The 19328-nt window shown below is 37.6% G+C and overlaps 1 protein-coding gene across 9 annotated transcripts in view; it reads left to right on the forward strand.

Moving 5' to 3' along the window:
• CPEB3 (cytoplasmic polyadenylation element binding protein 3) overlaps nt 1–19328 on the forward strand; it is a 196988-nt gene that overhangs the window by 117511 nt on the left and 60149 nt on the right. For all 9 annotated transcript variants that reach the window (XM_041744214.1, XM_041744209.1, XM_041744215.1 and 6 more), the window contains 2 exons: nt 3325–3492; nt 5592–5681. In XM_041744214.1, coding sequence (XP_041600148.1) covers nt 3325–3492; nt 5592–5681 — 258 coding nt within the window. The remainder of the gene's footprint in view (nt 1–3324; nt 3493–5591; nt 5682–19328) is intronic.

Here is a 19328-nt window from a genome sequence, read left to right on the forward strand (position 1 = left end):
TTCCATCTCTTGCCATTCTCACCCATGTGTGCTGTGTTCCAGCATATACTTGCAGCAGCTTGTCTTTGCATGTACTGTTATCCTTTTCTGGATACTGCTTCACTTTTAATATTTATTGAATGCCTTTTAAGTGCCCTCATTAGGACATGAAGATACAGTGCTGAACAAGATTAAATTGGTCCCTGTCTTAATAGAGCTTACAGTTTAATGGGGCTGAAGAATGAGATACCAAATATAAACCCACATGATAGTGTAATGGTGACTGGAAAAGTTTAGGAGAAGTGCTATGAATGGGTAAAAAAGGGAACCTAATGTAATCTTAGAAATTCAGGAGAGTTCCACCTGAGGAAATGACTTTTCAGCTGAGACCTGAAGGATTAGTGGGAACTAACTAGAAAACTGGGGAGTTGGAAAGAGTATTTATTTGGGGGAGAGGGAAACCCCTTGTAGTTAATGTTGGAGGCAAAGGAGAAAGTTTGAGGGAGGTCTGTCTGTATGATTGGTGGTTACTGAACCAGAGGGAGAGAGGCAGCAGCTATGATGTAGGAGATGGCAGAGGCCTTATAGTTTACAGTAGTGTTTTTTGTACTTAATTCAAAAACAGTGGGATATTAATGAGGGGTTTTAAGGATAAAGGTGAGGAGTGTGTCCAAATTAATTTGAAAATGGTGACTTGGGCTGTTGTATGGAGAAAGCATTGTGGGGTTGAAGATAGAATCTGGTAGACTAAAGAGGCTGTCATATAGGCTTATTAGACCCATTAGTTCAAGGCAGAGATGATGGTGATCTGGACCCCAGAGTGTTAAAGACTGAAGATGGGAGAAGTGAATAGACGAATTATTTCATAGCTTGAACTGATAGAATTTAGTGAGAGAGAGAGAGGTTAGATGTGAAGTAAGAAAGAAAGGGAGATGTCAAGGAGGACTCCTAGATTTTTGGATTGAATTGGGTGTGGATAATAGTCATTTCTGTTTTGAGGTTGTAGAGAATGCTAGAGGACTTGGTTTGGAGAGAAAGATCAAGCTGGTTTTTTCTTTTTTAAGACTTTATATTTTTATTTGATTGAGAGGGAGCATAAGCAGGGGGAGCGGCAGAGGAAGAAGAAGAAGCCGACTTCCTGCTGAGCAGGGAGCCCAATGTGGGACTCGATCTCAGGACTTTGAGATCATGACCTGAGCCAAAGGCAGACACTTAACAGACTGAGCGGCCCAAGTGCCCCAAGATCAAAGCTGTTTTGAAAGTTCTTTCTCTATGGATTCCTGCGCTTTACCTTAGAAACTCCCAACCTTACAAGACCTTCTGCTCAAGTTTGCCTTCCTGTGAAATCACCCTGAAAGACACTGCCCACCCCCATCTCCCTTGGACAATAAATTGTGTTTGTGGTATGGTCTTCTCTTAGTACTTCTTTCTTTGTTTTATATTATGCATTTGCCTGTCTTTCACCAGACTTGATTTCTTGTCAAGAATTTTCAAATAACTCCTATTTAGTGATCTAGGATATGGATAAATATTTCTTCAAGTGTTTCCCACTAAGTTATATATGTTAACATTTCCTTTATCCTAAATCCAGGTAATGTTGGATCAAGTTAGTTTACTGCAGAACTTTTCCCAGCCTTTTGTATTCTAATGTGGATTGTGAATGTGTGGGAAGGGCATAAGATGTACAATATTTTCCAGTATTATTTAGTTGTCTCCTCCATCCCTGCCCCCATCAGCCTTTGTTTTTTGAGCATCACATGTTACTAGTGTTGAGGATAAGAGGTGGGGATAGGAGTTTTCTGTAAGAAACGCTGATTTGGGTGCGTAGCCGTCACAGAGTAAGCATGTAACTCTGAGTGTGGACTATGTGAAAAGCAAACCTGACAGTTGTGGGAGTACATCTCTGGATGTCGTTGGAAAGGTCATTTTGCCTATAGTTGGCTGCAAATCTATTTCTTTTACCCCCAGTGATCAAAACAGACATCAAGGGATGAGAATTTGCTGCCTATTGTTTGTTCCTGCCTGGCTCAGAAAGCTAGGTGACATGAGGTGACAAATTTTATTCTGCTTCTTTGTAGCTAATCTGGGAAGAGCTGAACAAAAAATTCTTAGGTCCTTTTATTTATTAACTCCCAACATCAAAATAGTGCCTTTCTTATACCATTTGGATTGTTCATGAAGTAAACAGAGTTATATTAGTAGCCATTTTTTGGTAAAAGAAATAAATGTTCAGTATTTTTATAAGGTTATTTATATTCTATTTTAAAAGTCTGTAGTGACGCAGAAACTAGTAGGTTTCAGGGAAATATAGCCAGGGTAGACTAAATGGGGAAGATACTGTTCTTTTTTTGTTTTGTTTTGTTTTGTTTTGTTTTTGAAGAGTGTATTAATTTATTTTAGAGGGGAATTCTTTCTTTCAAAAGTTTGAGTGCTCAAGACAGTTCATTTTTAGAGTGTAACCTAATGGAAAGTTTTACCAGGAACTCACTGACTCAAACAGGAAATATATTTATTTGTTTTTAAACTGAGATTTTATTTTGTAATGCTGGATAGCATTATTGTGTTACATTTATTAACAGACTCTAACTGCTGGCATCTTTCTTACAGTCATGTGGAAAGGGTAATGCCTTTGCTGTATAGACTCTATTTGGATTTAGAGTTAACAATGAAAAATTTTTTGAGCGATATAAACTACTGCCTAGATTAGTAGGGTAAGGATGTCATAACCACATCTGTATCTGTACTCCCACATCTTAATTTATGTGTTCTCATTTACTTGTTCCACCTGTTATTATTGCAAATGTTTGTTCCCAAATTGGATTAGCTCAGAGTGACAGGGAAAACTTGATCATCTATAGTCCTGCTAAACCAGAGAGGTTATCAGCTTTTGTTATCAGTTTAATATTCCCTCCATTGTCAGGGCCAGCCAGTCTGAACCTTTGAGCAAATAAAAATCTGAATAAAGATTGAATAATCTTGAATAAAGATTACTTTTTCATTTATTTTAAGAAATGCCTGGGGAAAGGAAAAAATAACTGCTGAATACTCTTAGCAGCAGTGATAAGGATGGTATGAGTAAAAGGTAATGATTTTTAACAGTGAAAACAGCTGTAATATTTTATGCTTCTTCCTATCAATTTATTTATGTATTATGCATACCTTTCCACAAAAATGATGGTATTGTCTAAGCTCTGCAATATGCAGTCACTCATCCTATTGTAAAAGTCACAATTCAGGATACATTTTTTTTTTTTTGTATGGTTCACTCTATGCTTTGGCTCCTAATAAAGCATTTGTTGTCCAAGAAAATAATTTTAACTGTAGAAACTTCCACATTTGTTTCAGGTCGGTCTTCTCTCTTTCCCTTTGAAGATGCCTTCCTGGATGACAGTCATGGTGATCAATCCTTGTCATCTGGCTTAAGTTCTCCCACTCGCTGTCAAAATGGAGAACGAGTAGAACGTTACTCAAGAAAGGTGTTTGTTGGAGGCCTTCCTCCTGATATTGATGAAGGTACAATGCATTCATTAATGACTTTATAAAGGCCAAGTTTGTTCTCTGTGTGATTTGACCCTGCCTCTCCTCTCCAAGCAGCTTTGGAACATTGCTATTTTCATGTTTGGAGGATGAAAATATTCAATAGATGGGGAAGTAATAAATGGAGCATTCCAGGTCTGCTGTTTAACTGTGTTCATATAGAGAGGTCTCCCAACAGCTTCTTGTTTCCTAATCATTAATTTGGGGATAAGCTGTAAAATAATAATGGAAGTTAACATTTATGAAACTCTTTATTAGCCCATAATTATGCTAACCACTTCACATTATCCGATTTAAATCCTTATAGCTATCCTTTAAAGCATATCCTACCCACTCCATTTTATAGATAAGGAAACTGAAGAGAGAGTTTGGGGTTATGTAGTTAATGGCGCAGCTGACATTCAAAATTAGTCTGATTCCAGCACTTTTGTTCATGTTCATCACACTGTCCCATCTCATATTTTAATATAGATATCTATTAATAAAGAGCCCCCTTGCCTTTAAAGGAATAAAGACTAATTAGAATTTTTCTTAATAATGTTCTTGCGATACTGTTGATATAAAAGTGAGTTTTCACTTATGCCCAAAGCCAATCAACACATAGTAGGTTGTCTATAAGTATTTGTTGAATGGACGAATGAAATAAAATTATGACAACTTAAGGGAAAAAAACAACAACTGTAGTTCTAGTAGGCTTTGGATCTGCCATAAAAATATTGTTAAAACAATTGTTTTAAAAAATAATAATAATAAAACAATTGTTTTGTCAGTATTGTTTTAGCTGTGATATTTCTCTAGTTTATCATGATTTTCTTTTTTCATGATGAGAAAGAAATAGTCTAGAAATAGTTTAAGACTTATTGCTTTAAAGCTGTACAGACCCACCATTTGCTTCAATGTGGATGGAACTGGAGGGTATTATGCTGAGTGAAATAAGTCAATCGGAGAAGGACAAACATTATATGGTCTCATTCATTTGGGGAATATAAATAATAGTGAAAGGGAATAGAAGGGAAGGGAGAAGAAATAGGTAGGAAATATCAGAAAGGGAGACAGATCATGAAGACTCCTAACTCTGGGAAACGAACTAGGGGTGGTGGAAGGGGAGGAGGGTCGGGGGGTGGGGGTGACTGGGTGACGGGCACTGAGGGGGACACTTGACGGGATGAGCACTGGGTGTTATTCTGTATGCTGGCAAATTGAACACCAATAAAAAATAAATTTATTATTAAAAAAAAGAAAAAAGCCGTACAGAGATGGAGACTCATTTTCTTCCAAACTATTCTCATACTAGTGTTAATATCATCTATCAATTGGATTTCTTTTAAGACAAAGTTGAGATCATGGCTGAGAGAGTAGCAACTTAAATCTGAGTAGGAGCTAAGTTATAACCTGCTTTGAGTCAGGAGTCAGAAGGAAAGGGTAAATTTATTGAGCTATAACTTTGGAAACATTTTCTTTATAGGATATGTAGTAGGTAAATAAGTATGAGAGAAAAGATCATTGGTTTTTAACTTTATATCATCAAATGGAATTACCTACATAACACCCGACTCCTCACCAAAAGAATTTTCTATTTCTAAAATAATCTTACAGATAATAATCTTAGATTACTAATAATCATAACCTAATATTAATTATCTTAGATATTTTAGAGATTATTTTGCATAAGTGAAAGTACATTTAAAATATTTTGTGTACTTCTGCATTTTTTCTAAAAACAGAACATTCCTCTATTTAGAATTCTTTTTTTTTTTTTTAACTTGACAGGTCACCTTAGCTAATGTCAGATTTTTTTCTTGCAAATACTTTACATCAGATTTGTTGGCAGTGAAGAGCAATTAATTATAATTAGAAACACACTCTGCATGGTTGAAAGTGCATAACCAAACATACCCAGCAAACAATTGTACTTCACTTAGTAGGTTTGACTTCTGTAATAATGCTTTAGAAATAGCTCTCAAACTATTTTTTAAATAAAAATAACATGCCTTATGCTTGCAATATATTTTTTCTCTTGCTAAGATTCCTTCTTTTTTTTTTTTTTTTTTTTTTTTTCCTTCTTTTTTTTATAGATGAGATCACTGCCAGCTTTCGCAGGTTTGGACCTCTTGTTGTAGACTGGCCTCACAAAGCTGAAAGCAAGTCATATTTTCCTCCTAAAGGTAATCATTTAAAATGTCTCCACTGCCTGCCTGTTGGAGAGCTAGCATGACAGTTCAATAAAAGACAGCCTTTTAAATCTTGAAATAGCAGTTGGCTTCTTTCCCTGAATTAAGAAAATATTTTAATGTTGATCACCTGTTTGTGTCTTACTGTTTTCATTTGGAGACTATTCCCCCAGAAGGACACTGATTGTTTCAGGGCATCTATTGTAATGCCAGTGAGATCTATCCTGTGAGTCTGTTGTGAATGAGCCATGTGCTAAATTTTCATTACTTGAGAGAAAAAAATCTAGGGTTTTGTAGAATGTTAGTGATAGGAGAGGAAAAGATTTTTTAGAGTCAAATTTTATTTGTATCCCATAGTCCTGTGGTTTTATAGATCTTATAAACTCCAAACTTGGAAAACCTAGTAGCTAAAAAATGACATTATATAAAATTACCTTTATTCCTGTCTGTATTTTAAGTGACTTAGCTTGTTGAGGAGTGGAGGACAAACTAGCAAAGAACTCTTCACATGAATTCATCCTTTATGTTTAGTAGGATTTTGTTTTATTTTTTTTACTATGTATTTATTTATTTATTGTAATTTACAAAGACGTGAAAGTTCTTACTTTTTTGTTCATAGTTTGTCATTTCTGCAGAATTCAGGCAACTTTTCTAGTGATGTTAACTCTGGGTAAGTTCCTTGAATTATATAGGAGAGTGTTTTGGGTTAAAAAGGAAGTTTTCTTCATGTGTTATATTCTGTAGATATGTTTCAAGGATGTCTTTCATCTCTTAAGAATTGGTTTTTTGATATGTATTTTTATTATAACATTACCACAAGAAAATGAAGTCAAAAATACCCTTCCTGTGCTTTGTACAGGAATGAAATTATAGCTTAACTTGGGAAAGGCTAATGGCTTCCTCTTGTGTCTGGTTTATTAGGTTTCTTTACCACCTATAGTTCTCCCCACTATCTCTCTAACCTATGAAAAGAAGAGGCTGTTTGTTTACTTTTAATATTTCCTTTTTAATTTTCCCCAAGAATTTTTAAAATTAATAAAATAAGTTTTATATTAATCAGAAAATATAAAAATCACCATGTTAATTATTGCATTGACAATAATGTCACCACTTCATGGTACATGTGTCACACTATGTAAAGACACATGTTTAAAACGTGTTTCTAAGAGTGCTAATAATACCTTGAATCAGAGCAGTATTTCAGTGAGTGAATGAATTCACCACACTATGCTGTAGATAGTATGCTCTATAAAGTCACATGTATAAAAAGATATTCCTAAGAGTACTAGTTGCATGTGAGCATCAAGAGAGTGTTCTCTCAGTGGAAAAAATGTGTTCACCACACTGTGGTGCATGTAGCATACTCTGTAAAATTACACATATAAAAGATATTTCTAAAAGTGTTAGTTGAAAAATAACATCATGCTGAGAAGGTTATAAAAACTTCTCTGGGATAAAAGGTGTCAGGTGATCATCATAAAAAAATGAAGATAAACCTATATAATCGTGTCCAAAGAAAATGATCCCAAACCTATCCCTATCAGACATAATCATTGCATACATTTTATTAAATACCCTTCTGATGTCTCTTTATGAATGTGAACATTTATCTGAAACTTGGCATTTTACATAAATGAGGTAACACTTACATGCTGTTCAATAACTTGCATTTCCCCCTCAGCAATTTCAACATCTTTCTGCAAGAAACCTACATTATTTTAATGACTGTATTTTATTTGATCTTTCCTATTGGTGGACATTTAAATTGCTTCCAGCTATTTCCTCTCATGGATCATGCTTCAGTGAATATCCTTATGCCTTCATCTTTTTGCCCTGTATCACTACCTCTTAGGGTAAACTTCTTTTTTTTTTTTTTAAAGATTTTGTTTATTTATTCATGAGAGACACACAGAGAGAGAGAGAGAGGCAGAGACACAGGCAGAGGGAGAAGCAGGCTCCATGCAGGGAGCCCGATGTGGGGCTTGATCCCAGGACTCCAGGATCACGCCGTGGGCCGAAGGCAGGCACTAAACCACTGAGCCACCCAGGGATCCCCTCTTAGGGTAAATTTCCAGAAGTGAGGTACATATTTATACAGATTATAAAGCTGCCCTTAAGAAGGTCATATATGTGTATGTTCCCACCTACAGTATCTGATTTGTAAAACAGTTTTATTGAGTTTGAGGAAATCACTCTTTCTCGATCTTTCCAATCTGGTGGTTAAAAATAACATCCCCTACCCCCTTTTTTTGGCATTCTTTTATCTTTATTAGCCTTTGAATGTATTTTACTTTTTTAGATTGACTTCTCATTTCTATCTGGACTTTATATTAGAGTAAGGCACAAGAAGGGATCCAGTTTTCTTTTTCCAAGTAGGTTGCCAGTCATCTCAGCAGTCATTACTACTAATACATTACTACTAATAATACATTTTCTTTCTCCATCAATTCGAATCTTTAGAAGTAAGTGTAAGAAAAAAAAGTGTTGATTGGAAGGTTCTCTCTTCTATTTCTCAGTGGAGTGTGCACAAGTTTCTCTGGAACCACTCTGTCTAGTATGATAGCCACTAGCCACAAGTAGCTAATGAGCATCTGAAATGTGACTAATTTGAATTGAGATATGCTCTAAGTAAAATATACACTGGATTTCAAAGACTTAGTTTTAGAAAAAGGTAAAATATCTCACTAGTAATTTTATTTTCATGTTAGAATGATAATTTTTTGATACATTGGATTAAATAAAATATACTAAAATGAACTTCACCTCTTTCTTTTTACCTTTTGAATGTGGATGTTAAAAAATTTTTTGTGTTCTTTTTGTTTTTGAAAATTTTAAGTTACACATGTGACTCATATTTCTATTGGAAAGCACTTTTCTAGAATAGGAATCCACAAACTACCTGCTTTTATGTGGCCTGTAAGCTAAGGATGGTTTTTATATTTTTAAGGGTTGTAAAAACACACATGCAAAAAGAATGTGTAACAGAGACTATATGTGGCCCTCAAATCCCTTTGCAAAAAGTTTGTTGCCTCTTGCCTTAAAATAGTCTTTGAAGCTGCTCATGCAGCTTCTGAGACATCCAGTGACAAAGGAGGTCAGTTTATTTTAGAGGAAGTATATATATTTGCTAGACCTAGCTAATTTTTAAGTTTTGCTTTTCAATGGAGTCAAATGCTTCCCTGCAATCTTTACCTACTGATCAATTGTATCCTATAAAGTAAAATGGAATAAATCATCATTGTGACATCTGTCTCTTGGTACTTAAAGGACTATTAGTTTCTCTTTAAGACTTCTCTTTCCAAAGATAAATATTTTCACTTCTCACAGTCATACCTTATGTCTAATGGTTTCTGTATCACCATTCATTTGTCTGCCTTTTCTGCATATATATCATGTTTACAATATCCTATTCAAATTTGTTACTAAATATTGAGAAAACATTTGGGTTGGTCTGAGCAGTACAAAGTTTATAGTTCTGTTAACTCCATGGTTTAGGGTACCAATCCTATATAACAGCATAATATATAACTATAGAACATTAGATCTGATGTCTTTATTTTACACCTGAGATAAAATGTTGAGATGGGCTAATGACAGCAAGGCCAAGAGGAGAATCTAGATATCCTGATTTTGGTCTACAGGCTTGCATCCTTGCAGAGCAGATTGCCTTTCTGTGATTAGGGGTTAGGAAGAGAAATAATTATTATACTGTTGACTCCTGTTGTATTTTGGCTTCCAGCTAAAATCTAAACCTGGTTTACCTGTTTTGAAAGGACCTAAAGAAATTTGGTGTTATTCCAAGATTGAAGTACCTTTGAGAATCCATGCCCATTGCTTTGAATGTTGGGAACATCTCAGAAGTTCACCCCAACTATTCTGTGCCTTCTTAATAATGCCTCTTTGTGGTATTTCTTCTTCTCTTTAAATTCCTTAGGTTTTATTTTTTTTTTTAATTTTTATTTATTTATGATAGTCACAGAGAGAGAGAGAGAGGCAGAGACACAGGCAGAGGGAGAAGCAGGCTCCATGCACCGGGAGCCCGACGTGGGATTCGATCCCGGGTCTCCAGGATAACGCCCTGGGCCAAAGGCAGGTGCTAAACCGCTGCACCACCCAGGGATCCCTTCCTTAGGTTTTAATTCAGGTCCATGCCTTCTTGGTAATGCCCTTCATTCTGAATATATTTTTCTTTAGGTTATCTTAGGTTGGCTATTGGGTACAATTTGTTTGGCTCTACATTTTGGCTTATGTATAAGTAGAAAGGAACCATCCACTATTGTGTATGTGTATGTGTAAGCAGAAATGAACCATCCACCACTGAGCCTGTTGGCCTTTTTCTCAGAAAGTATATGTCTAATGAAATACAGATTCATTCATCTGGCAAGTTCACCTGTACAGATATAGAGTAGGGTTTGTAACACCATGACCATTTCAATGGACTGTGAAGAATTTAAAATCTATGTAGAGAAACAGTGACCAGGTACATCAGTTGTCCCTTTAAGTGTGGTCAGGCCAACACAATGGGAGGTGATGGAGTCTGGGGCTTTCTCCAGCACAAAGACCATTGAGGTATTTGATCAGCTATTTGAGGATCTGCAAAGTCCTGTGGATCAGTTTGTTGGTAGGCCACAAGCAGGTGATTGCTTCATGTTCTCTAGAGCACCACTGGGAGCATGAAAGGTGGAGGAAGACATGGAAGTCAGAATGTGTGTTTTCATAATTTGGTCTCATACCTCATAACTTATAGTCCTGTGGGGGAAATAAGAAATTAGTTAACTAGTCAACAATGAACACAATTACAAACTGTGATAGTTCTGGAAAGGATAAATTGAGAGTCCAGTGACTCTAAAAAGGGGGCATCAATTTAGAGTGAGGATGTGGAGAAAGCTTCTCTGAGAAGATGACAGTTAAGCAGACCTGAAAATTGAGAGGAGTTAGCGAGAAAGTTAGGGAAGCAGATTCCAAGTGGAGGAGTACCGTATGGAAGGACTGAGTATAAAAGGGTTTTAGTCCATTTGAATAAATGAAATGTGGTTGGAATGTTAGGAGAAAATGATACAAAAGAAAGAGCCTTGAAACAGTAGGATTTATTTTTCTTCCTTAAATTGATCATCCCCCAGAGAAAGTAGACATGAAGGCATTTGTGTAGTGTTTGTATTTGGGGTGGAAGAAGAATCGAGTTGGGTCAAATAGAAATATCATTTTTAAATACTTTCAAATAGGGGCACCTGGGTGGCTCAGTGGTTGAGTGTCTGCCTTTGGCTCAGGTCGTGATCCTGGAGTTCTGGGATTGAGTCCCACATCGGGCTCCCTGCGAGCAGCCTGCTTCTCCCTCTGCCTATATCTCTGCCTTCTCTCTGTGTCTCTCATGGATAAATAAGTAAAATCTTTAAAAAATATATTTTCAAATAGCTATTGATGAAATTGAAGCAAAGTGTTGATGATGAAAAGAAATCCAATTCTAGCCAAACTATTGAGGAAAAGTTTTCTGGGATTGTCTTTGCATACTTTTTAGTTCTGGAATAGCAGAGTTAAAATTGTGAGGTCTGGAAAGAGAGGTTCTTCCAAGTCTTAGGGCATGAACCCAATCCCACATTTGTACAGAATAGTAATCAATGTCACTTATGTTTATAATAGCTGGGTGCAGGTAATTTAAAGATAGTTATTAAAAAAAAGATAGTTATTGAAAAGGGATGGTGAGAGAACAGAATAAATACAGAAGGCTTAGGTCCTGATGCAAGTGACTGTGCAGCATTGGGAATATTAATCCATCAAATATTTGTTGCTTGTCAATCTGTAGAAAAGCCCGTATTTGGCCTCATGGAGGATCTAGAAAAGATACCATCCTTGTTTTTCGGTTTTGCAGTTTCCTAGAGGAGACATGGAAACAGATGTTAAATATTAAGTAATGGTAAAGAGCATGGATTCTGGAACTAGACCTGCTGGGCTCCTCTACCTATTTGTTGTATGACCTTAAGTTAGCTGTTTAAGCTTTCTGTGCCTTAGTTTGATCACTTGCAAAGGAGGGATCCTGATAGTACCTACTTCAGAAGGTCATGATGATTGTGGGGTGATCAAAGCAATCCCTGAATATGGTAGATATTATGAATGATACTGTTATTTTTATTAAAATACAAATAAATTTATGCTCAATGACAAGTGAGTAAAAAACATTCTATGCATGCAGAAGAGGAACAGATTCCTGTGGGCTGTGCAAGACCTTGATCTTCAAAGCTAGGCAAGAAAAGAATATGCAGAAATTGCAGGGGGCTGGAATTATGATAGGTACGATGGCTAACACTTACTGAAGGCTTGCCATGAGCTAGGCATTGGTTTACTATTTTCTAAATCATATTTAGTCTTCCCAACTGCACAAGGTAGGCACCCTTAGTATTCTTATTTTATATAGAAGAAGAAACATATTTAGAAGAGGGCAGTTTGTCCATGGTCATGTGTTAAATGCTAGAGCTGGGATTTGAGCCTCAGAGTCCAAGGATCTTAAATATTGTACTCTACTATTCTCATTTGGGAATAAGGATAGCCCAGAGATAGATGGCAAGCTTAATTAAGGCAGGATTATGTGGTAGTCTGACTGCCAATCCTAGGACTTAGACTGAGTAACCAGTGATCAAGAAGAAAGGCTCTGGAACAAGCTGCCTGGGTTGGATTCCTGTTCCACTACTTGCCATATCTGTATCCTTGGGCTGGTTATTTTCCTAAATCTCTCTTTTTTTAAATCTACAAAATGGAAATAAAAATAGTGTCTAATTCTGGTTTGTTATGAGGATTAAATAAGAAAATGCATATAGAATACTTTCCTTTTTAAAAATATTTTATTGGGATCCTTGGGTGGTGCAGCGGTTCGGCGCCTGCCTTTGGCCCAGGGCGCGATCCTGGAGACCCGGGATCGAATCCCACGTCGGGCTCCCGGTGCATGGAGCCTGCTTCTCCCTCTGCCTGTGTCTCTGCCTCTCTCTCTCTCTCTCTGTAACTATCATAAATAAATAATAATAAAAAAAAATTAAAAATAAATAAAAATAAAAATATTTTATTTATTTATTCATGAGAGACACAGAGAGAAAGGCAGAGACAAGGCAGAAGGAGAAGCAGGCTCCCAATGGGGAGCCTGATACAGAACTTGATCCCAGGACTCTGGGATCACAACCTGAGCCAAGGGCAGACACTCAACTACTGAGCCACCCAGGTGCCCCTAGATACTTTTGCAGTACCTAGATATCATTGAAGCCTTTTTTTTTTTTTTTAAAGCAAGGGATAGGTGGTTGAGTTTTTTTAATTTGTTTTTGGTGTTTTAGCCAGGATCAGAAAAACTATTTAGGAATTTTCTGTAATCAGGTTTATAAGCAATAATAAGGACCACAAAGGCCTAAGATATTAGTGTTCAGATGTTACTAGGACAGAGGCAGTAAGAGACCAGTGGTTCTGAATGAGAGTAGATCATGATGGTAGTAGACTTTGATGGTAGTGTTGCTTAAAATCACTTACACTGAACGGGAGGGTCTTGGTACTGTTGAATGTAGGGGAGTTAACTGAGAGAAAACCATTTGATGTAGTTAGGATTTGATTAAAGACATGTAGAGTTTGGTGTGTCCTCACATCTGGAAATTACTAATGGGCAATGAGATTGTAGTTAGGTAGTTTGGGGAAAGAGACTGGGGCTGAAGACATACATCTCTTGAGAGTCATCTCAAGAGGGAGAAGAAAATGATAAACAGATAACAAGTAAATGTTGTTAGGATCCAAAAGGAAGAAGAGAACATGTCAGTAGAGAGGTGGGTAGGTGAAAGACTGGGAGTATGTTTGTGGCCTTGAAGGCTAGGGAAGATAGCTTCAAGAATGTACATCAGCACCATCACATATTGCAGGGTTACTGAGAAGATCTCTATGGAGGGGTGGTGGCTGGCTAGCTCAGTCAGTAGAATTGGTGACTCTTCATCTTAGGATCATGTGTTTAAGCCCCATATTGGGTGTGGAGATTACTTAAAAACATTTTTTTAATTAAAAAAAAATACCTCCATGGAACAGAAATGATGTAGCCCTCTTGTCAACTACGTGATCACAGGAATTTCTATTGTTATCTTAATTCTAGGTGTTAGTATTGTAATAAAGTAGGAAAACCAGAACAAAGAAATCTAGTTTGCACTGAACATGTTATTTTAAGATTATTAAAATAAGAGTTATTTTAAATAAGAGTTATTTTAAATAAGAGTAATCCTCTTTCCCAAGCAGAACCAACCATCATTTTTTTGTTTCCTTCCAGTCTCTGTTCATATATATCCTTTGGGCAGGGTGTGTTTTTATAGCAGAAATACAGTTTTCTATCCTCCTTCTTCTCTGCCATGTTACTACATAATTTTCATATTTTTCAAGAGTCTGCCTAATCTATTGTTACACCTTAATTTATTTGCTTGTTGGTCACATAGGCTATTATAAATAATACTCCTTTTTGTTAGTATATCCTTGTATATGGCTTTTCCTTTCATAGTATTTTCTTTAGGATAGATTGACAGAGCTTAACTAGAGTTAAAAGAAATGAAAATCTTAATGACTCCAGATTTGATATCATATGGCTTCCCAAAGCAATTTTCTTTATGAAGTTTATGCTAATTTGGACATCTGCATGCAGCATGGTTTTTGCTTAGTTCCAAATTAGATAGATGGTACATTGCAGCTGTGGACTTACCTTCTGCCTGTGGGTTTGGAATGTAATGGACCTCCACAGAAGCCAAAAACCACATTGGTATGAATCTTCTGCTGGAAGCATTTAAACCTTTCCTTTCGTATCAAATTTGTTCAATCTTTGATGTTCTTTGGCATCATCTCCTATCATTCTCTCTCTTACCCACTCTGGCCACACTGACTTCTTTGCCATTCCTTGAGGTTCGCTCAGGCCTTTCAGGGTCTTAGTACTTCCTTTTGTCTCACACTGACTTCTTTGCCATTCCTTGAGGTTCGCTCAGGCCTTTCAGGGTCTTAGTACTTCCTTTTGTCTGAAACCATTTTTTCCCAGATTTCTGAATAGATTGCTCATTTCTTCCCTTAGATGACGTCTACTCACATGTCACCTTAATTAACAGAAGGATCTTTCCTGATTTCCTTATCTATCCTCTTCTAGCCCCTCTTACCCTCATTTTATTCCTTTTTTACTCCCATTTTATTTTTCTTCAAAGTACTTATCATGACCTGAAAAACTTACATGTTTCTCTGTCTGTTTTGTAGACTGGAATGTAAGTTTTATGAGAGTAGGATATTTTTATGTTTTATTCACGGCTCTATGCCTGGCTCCTTGCATGTCTGCCTCAGTGGCTGACCCTCAGGTATTTGTTAAATGAATGAATTTTTATCTTGGCAAATGATGAGTTCACTATATTGCTCAGAGAGTAAAAGTCCGTCACATTTTAAAGCTGGGAAGTTGGGATGCCTGGGTGGCTCAGTGATTGAGAATCTGCCTTCAGCTCAAGGTGTGATCCTGGGTGCAGGGATTGAGTCCCACATCGGGCTCCCTGCGAGGAGGCTGCTTCTCCCTCTGCCTGTGTCTCTGCCTCTCTATTTCTCTCTCTGTCTCTCAGGAATAAATAAATAAAATCTTTAAAAAAAAATAAAGCTAGAAATTTCCTTACAGATCATCTCATTTTAATATAATCTTTATTTTAAATTAAGACTCAAAGAGGTGAAGTGTCTTTTCCTAAAACCACATAGCTTTTATCAGTATGGCTGACCAATAGTTTATGCTGTTTTACCTGGTGAATTATAAACGAAGTAGTTTTTATTTGTTTGACTAGTGTATATCATTTTTGGGAAAGGAATATGAGTTTAAATATAAAATCTGATAAATTATGCTGTTATTTACAAGACTGGATTTTATATAAAAATTAGCAACTTAAGTTATGTGACCTGTGGGATACCTTCACAGCTATTTAAAAATCAAAGTGGTCCTTGGCTTTTTCCTGAATCCTTCTGTTCTGTTGGCTATGCTCACATACAAGGGGTTTCTCCAAGAGTTGGTTTCAGCTGAGGTTGTGGGTCTGAGCTGCCCTTTTGCTGTGGCTGTGAGCATGGGATTACATCCCAAATAGCTTAACCCTGGGAGTCTGCCCCTTGGGTGATGCAGTGTCCTGCTTTGTAATTGAGTTCTTTGACTATAAGGATCAGAGGTTCTCTTGTACTACCTCAAATTGGGGATGTGATTATGAATGACAAGGAGAGCCCCCAAATAGCTGTGGTAGAACCAGATATCGTGGAGGTATCATGCTAGGGGGTGGCTGCAGGGATTCAAACAGTGGGAGCTATTAATTCTTCATTGCAGTATTCCAGCATTATCGTGATTCAGCTCTTCTCTGCATGATTGTTCTTCCAGTGGGAAAATTGTTTACACATTTCTACTTGAATTCCAGAAAGAGAGAATCTGATTGGTCCAGTTCATTTTTTAACACCTAGCTGAGACATAGGCCATTTTAAAGACAGTGGCCGTAGAATCTTGACTGTTTAGTAAAGAAACACATTAGTTCTGCTTCCTTGAATGTGGGGCAGTGAATGTCACTACTAGGAAGATAAGTTGGACGTGACAAGCTTTTATGATGATAGGTATGTTTATCATAGCCTCCTTCCTGGAAGAATATCCTATGTCCAGAGTTGCTGTCACTAGAGCTACAAAATTGTCTGTCCACCTTTAGCCTTCTACCCCTCATTTTGTACTAAGCAGCTGTTCTTGAGACTGCCAGCAATATCACCTCTTGTGAGGGGGTGGGCACCAGGATGAAGAACTGGCATCTCCTGGCTAGTCAGTACAGCTGTACTACCACAATTGGCAGAGACTTCTGGGACAAAGGTAAGGACCGCAGCCAGCTGCAGATGTTGGGACGGAGATGGACCACGTGGCTCTGAAACCGTGTTCAGAAGTTGGTGATGCTGGCAGCAGAGTGGAGGAGTCCGTCTCAGCCCACTTGGGCAGCCACTTTCAGTTCTGACAGTCCAGGGCCACAGGATTCAGGTGCCCAGCCGGCTGAACAGGAACAGTAACAGGCATGCAGATTTTTGCAAGAATAACCCATGCCTTTCGATCGGATGACTGCCACTCACCTTGAGTAAAGAGTTTGTTTCTGAGTTGCTGTTTGTTCTGGTGATTATGTATTTCTTCTGAGCTAGCCAGGTGGCTTGCTGGTCCTTGGGACCAAGGTCATGCAATTTGGGAAGGATATACTTACCAGCGTGGTTTGTGAACCTGGCACAAGCCAGGCCACATGGGTTTCAGATGAACTTTGAGGCAGCAGCTACAGAGATACTGTTTGAAGAACAGGAAAGATTACTTTCAATGGACATAAATAGGTCATTGTGAAGCTGCATAGGCTGGATTTGTGGCATTTATTTCTTTTTCCTTCAGTTTATCTGAATCTGGCCTTGGAAAGGAAAGTTTTCAAACTTCACATTTTTTTCCCCTTGTAATATAACTTGAATGGAAATAAGTCAGTGTTGTTTTAGGCCCGGATTCCAAGTTTTTCTACTTTCTGAGTTACATAAACTGATCCAAGTTGGGAAACTAAGGGTTTTAGCCCATACCTAACCTTTTGCTGTTTATAAGCTATTGAATAATACTTTGCCTTAAAAAAAAATTCAGGTCCTGGTTTATCAACTAATATTTAGTTGATTGAAGGTTTCATTCTCAGGAAGGATTTTCTTATAAAAAACATGGAAACTGTATTGCAGGGCAGCAAGAATGGGCTTTTTTTGTTTTGTGCTGTTTTGACCTACTACTACTTTTATTTTTTATTTTTTTTAAAGATTTTATTTATTTAGTCATGAGAGACAGAGAGAGACAGAGACACAGAGATACGGAGACACAGGCAGAGGGAGAAGCAGGCTCCATGCAGGAAGCCCAATGTGGGACTCAATCCCAGGACTCCAGGATCACGCCCCAGGCCAAAGGCAGGCGCCAAACCACTGAACCACCCAGGGATCCCCGACCTACTACTACTTTTAAAAGTTTAGCATAGGGATGCCTGGGTGGCTGAGCGGTTGAGCGTTTGCCTTCGGCTCAAGGATGATCCTGGGGTCCTGGGGTCGAGTCCCACATTGGGCTCCCTGCATGGAGCCTGCTTCTCCCTCTGCCTGTGTCTCTGCCCCCTCTCTGTGTCTCTCATGAATAAATAAGTAAAATCTTTAAACTCTAATCTAACCTAATCTTACCACAAGGGTGCCTGGGTGGCTCAGTGGTTGAGTTTCTGCCTTTGGCTCAGGGTGTGATCCTGGAGTCCCAGGATTGAGTCCCACATGGGGCTCCCCAGAGGGAGCCTGCTTCTCTCTCTGCCTATGTCTCTGCTTCTCTCTGTGTCTTATGAATGAATAGATAAAATATTTTTTAAATGTTTTAAATAAAATAAAAGCTTAGCACAGCCTCAGTTTAAACTGTTTTATTAAACATCTCTCTTCTGCATTGTATTAAAGGTGAACTGTAAGAATGAGTGTTTGATTTCAAAGCATTTGTAGTTTGAGGGACTGTATAGAAAGGAGTAGGCAGAGGAATGTACAGGTGACAATACAGAGCCTGAGCAGCCACATAAATAACAGAGGCATACTCTGTCATAGCAGTACCTGTGTGTGCTGTGTCCAGGCAGAAGTGCTATGAATGGGGGAGATGCTTATTTAATGTAAAGAAGCCAAAGCACCTCTGACGAGAACCTTCTTTAGAATAGGGTAGTTCACAGGAACTGAAATGGAAGGTGCAAATTTGACGCGCTGAGACAGAGTGAATGTTTTAGCAGAGGGGTAGATTGGGCCAGGACTTGCTGACAGGAATTGAATGAGCAAGTGAGACCAAGAGAGGATATTTTGCTTGAAAGGCTTAGAATGGGAAACTAAGAGGATCTAGTGAATAATTTTGAGATCTGAGAACAAAGACTTGGGTTGTCTTTCAAAATAGAATGGATAGTTTTAGTCAAGGCTTTAGTCTTGTGAAGGAGAGATGGTGGCACAGAGAAAATCTATTGGCAGCAGCATCAGGAGCTCATCAGAGGAATATTAAAGTACAAGAAGGAGGAGAAATTAGATTGTCAAAGTTCAAGCACTGTACAAGCAGGTTTGGACTAAAGCTTCATCTGTAGGGAAGTGTCTATTAGGTTAAAAGTTGTTTGATGCTGAACAAGGGAAAGTAATAAGCAGTGAGACGAGCTGGATATTTGTGGACTCATGTAGACAGCAGTTACTAGCCATGTGACACTGAGCAAGTTATTTAATCTCTGAACCTCAGTTTACTCATCTGAGTTAATACTACTCATTGGGTTCTTAAATGGATTATGTGAAACAGGGCACATACATTAAAACCACAAGGTCTTTCTGGGCAAAGAGAATAATATATTATTTCCATTCTCTAAAGAGCTATTTGGTACTTTTAAAGACCCAGTAGTTTTGTTTTTTTTTTTTTAAAGATTTATTTATTTATTTATTTATTTATTATTATTCATTCATTCATTCATTCATTCATTCATTCATGAGAGGCACAGAGAGACAGAGACACAGGCAGCGGGAGAAGCAGGTACTTTTCCTGTCAAATAATATACTGTCAAATAATATTAGTGTCCTTCCCCCTGATGAAAATGTAATGCTCAGTAATAATAAAACTGCCCAACT

Source organism: Vulpes lagopus, chromosome 2 (assembly GCF_018345385.1).
Source record: "Vulpes lagopus strain Blue_001 chromosome 2, ASM1834538v1, whole genome shotgun sequence".
Classification (NCBI taxonomy): domain Eukaryota; kingdom Metazoa; phylum Chordata; class Mammalia; order Carnivora; family Canidae; genus Vulpes; species Vulpes lagopus.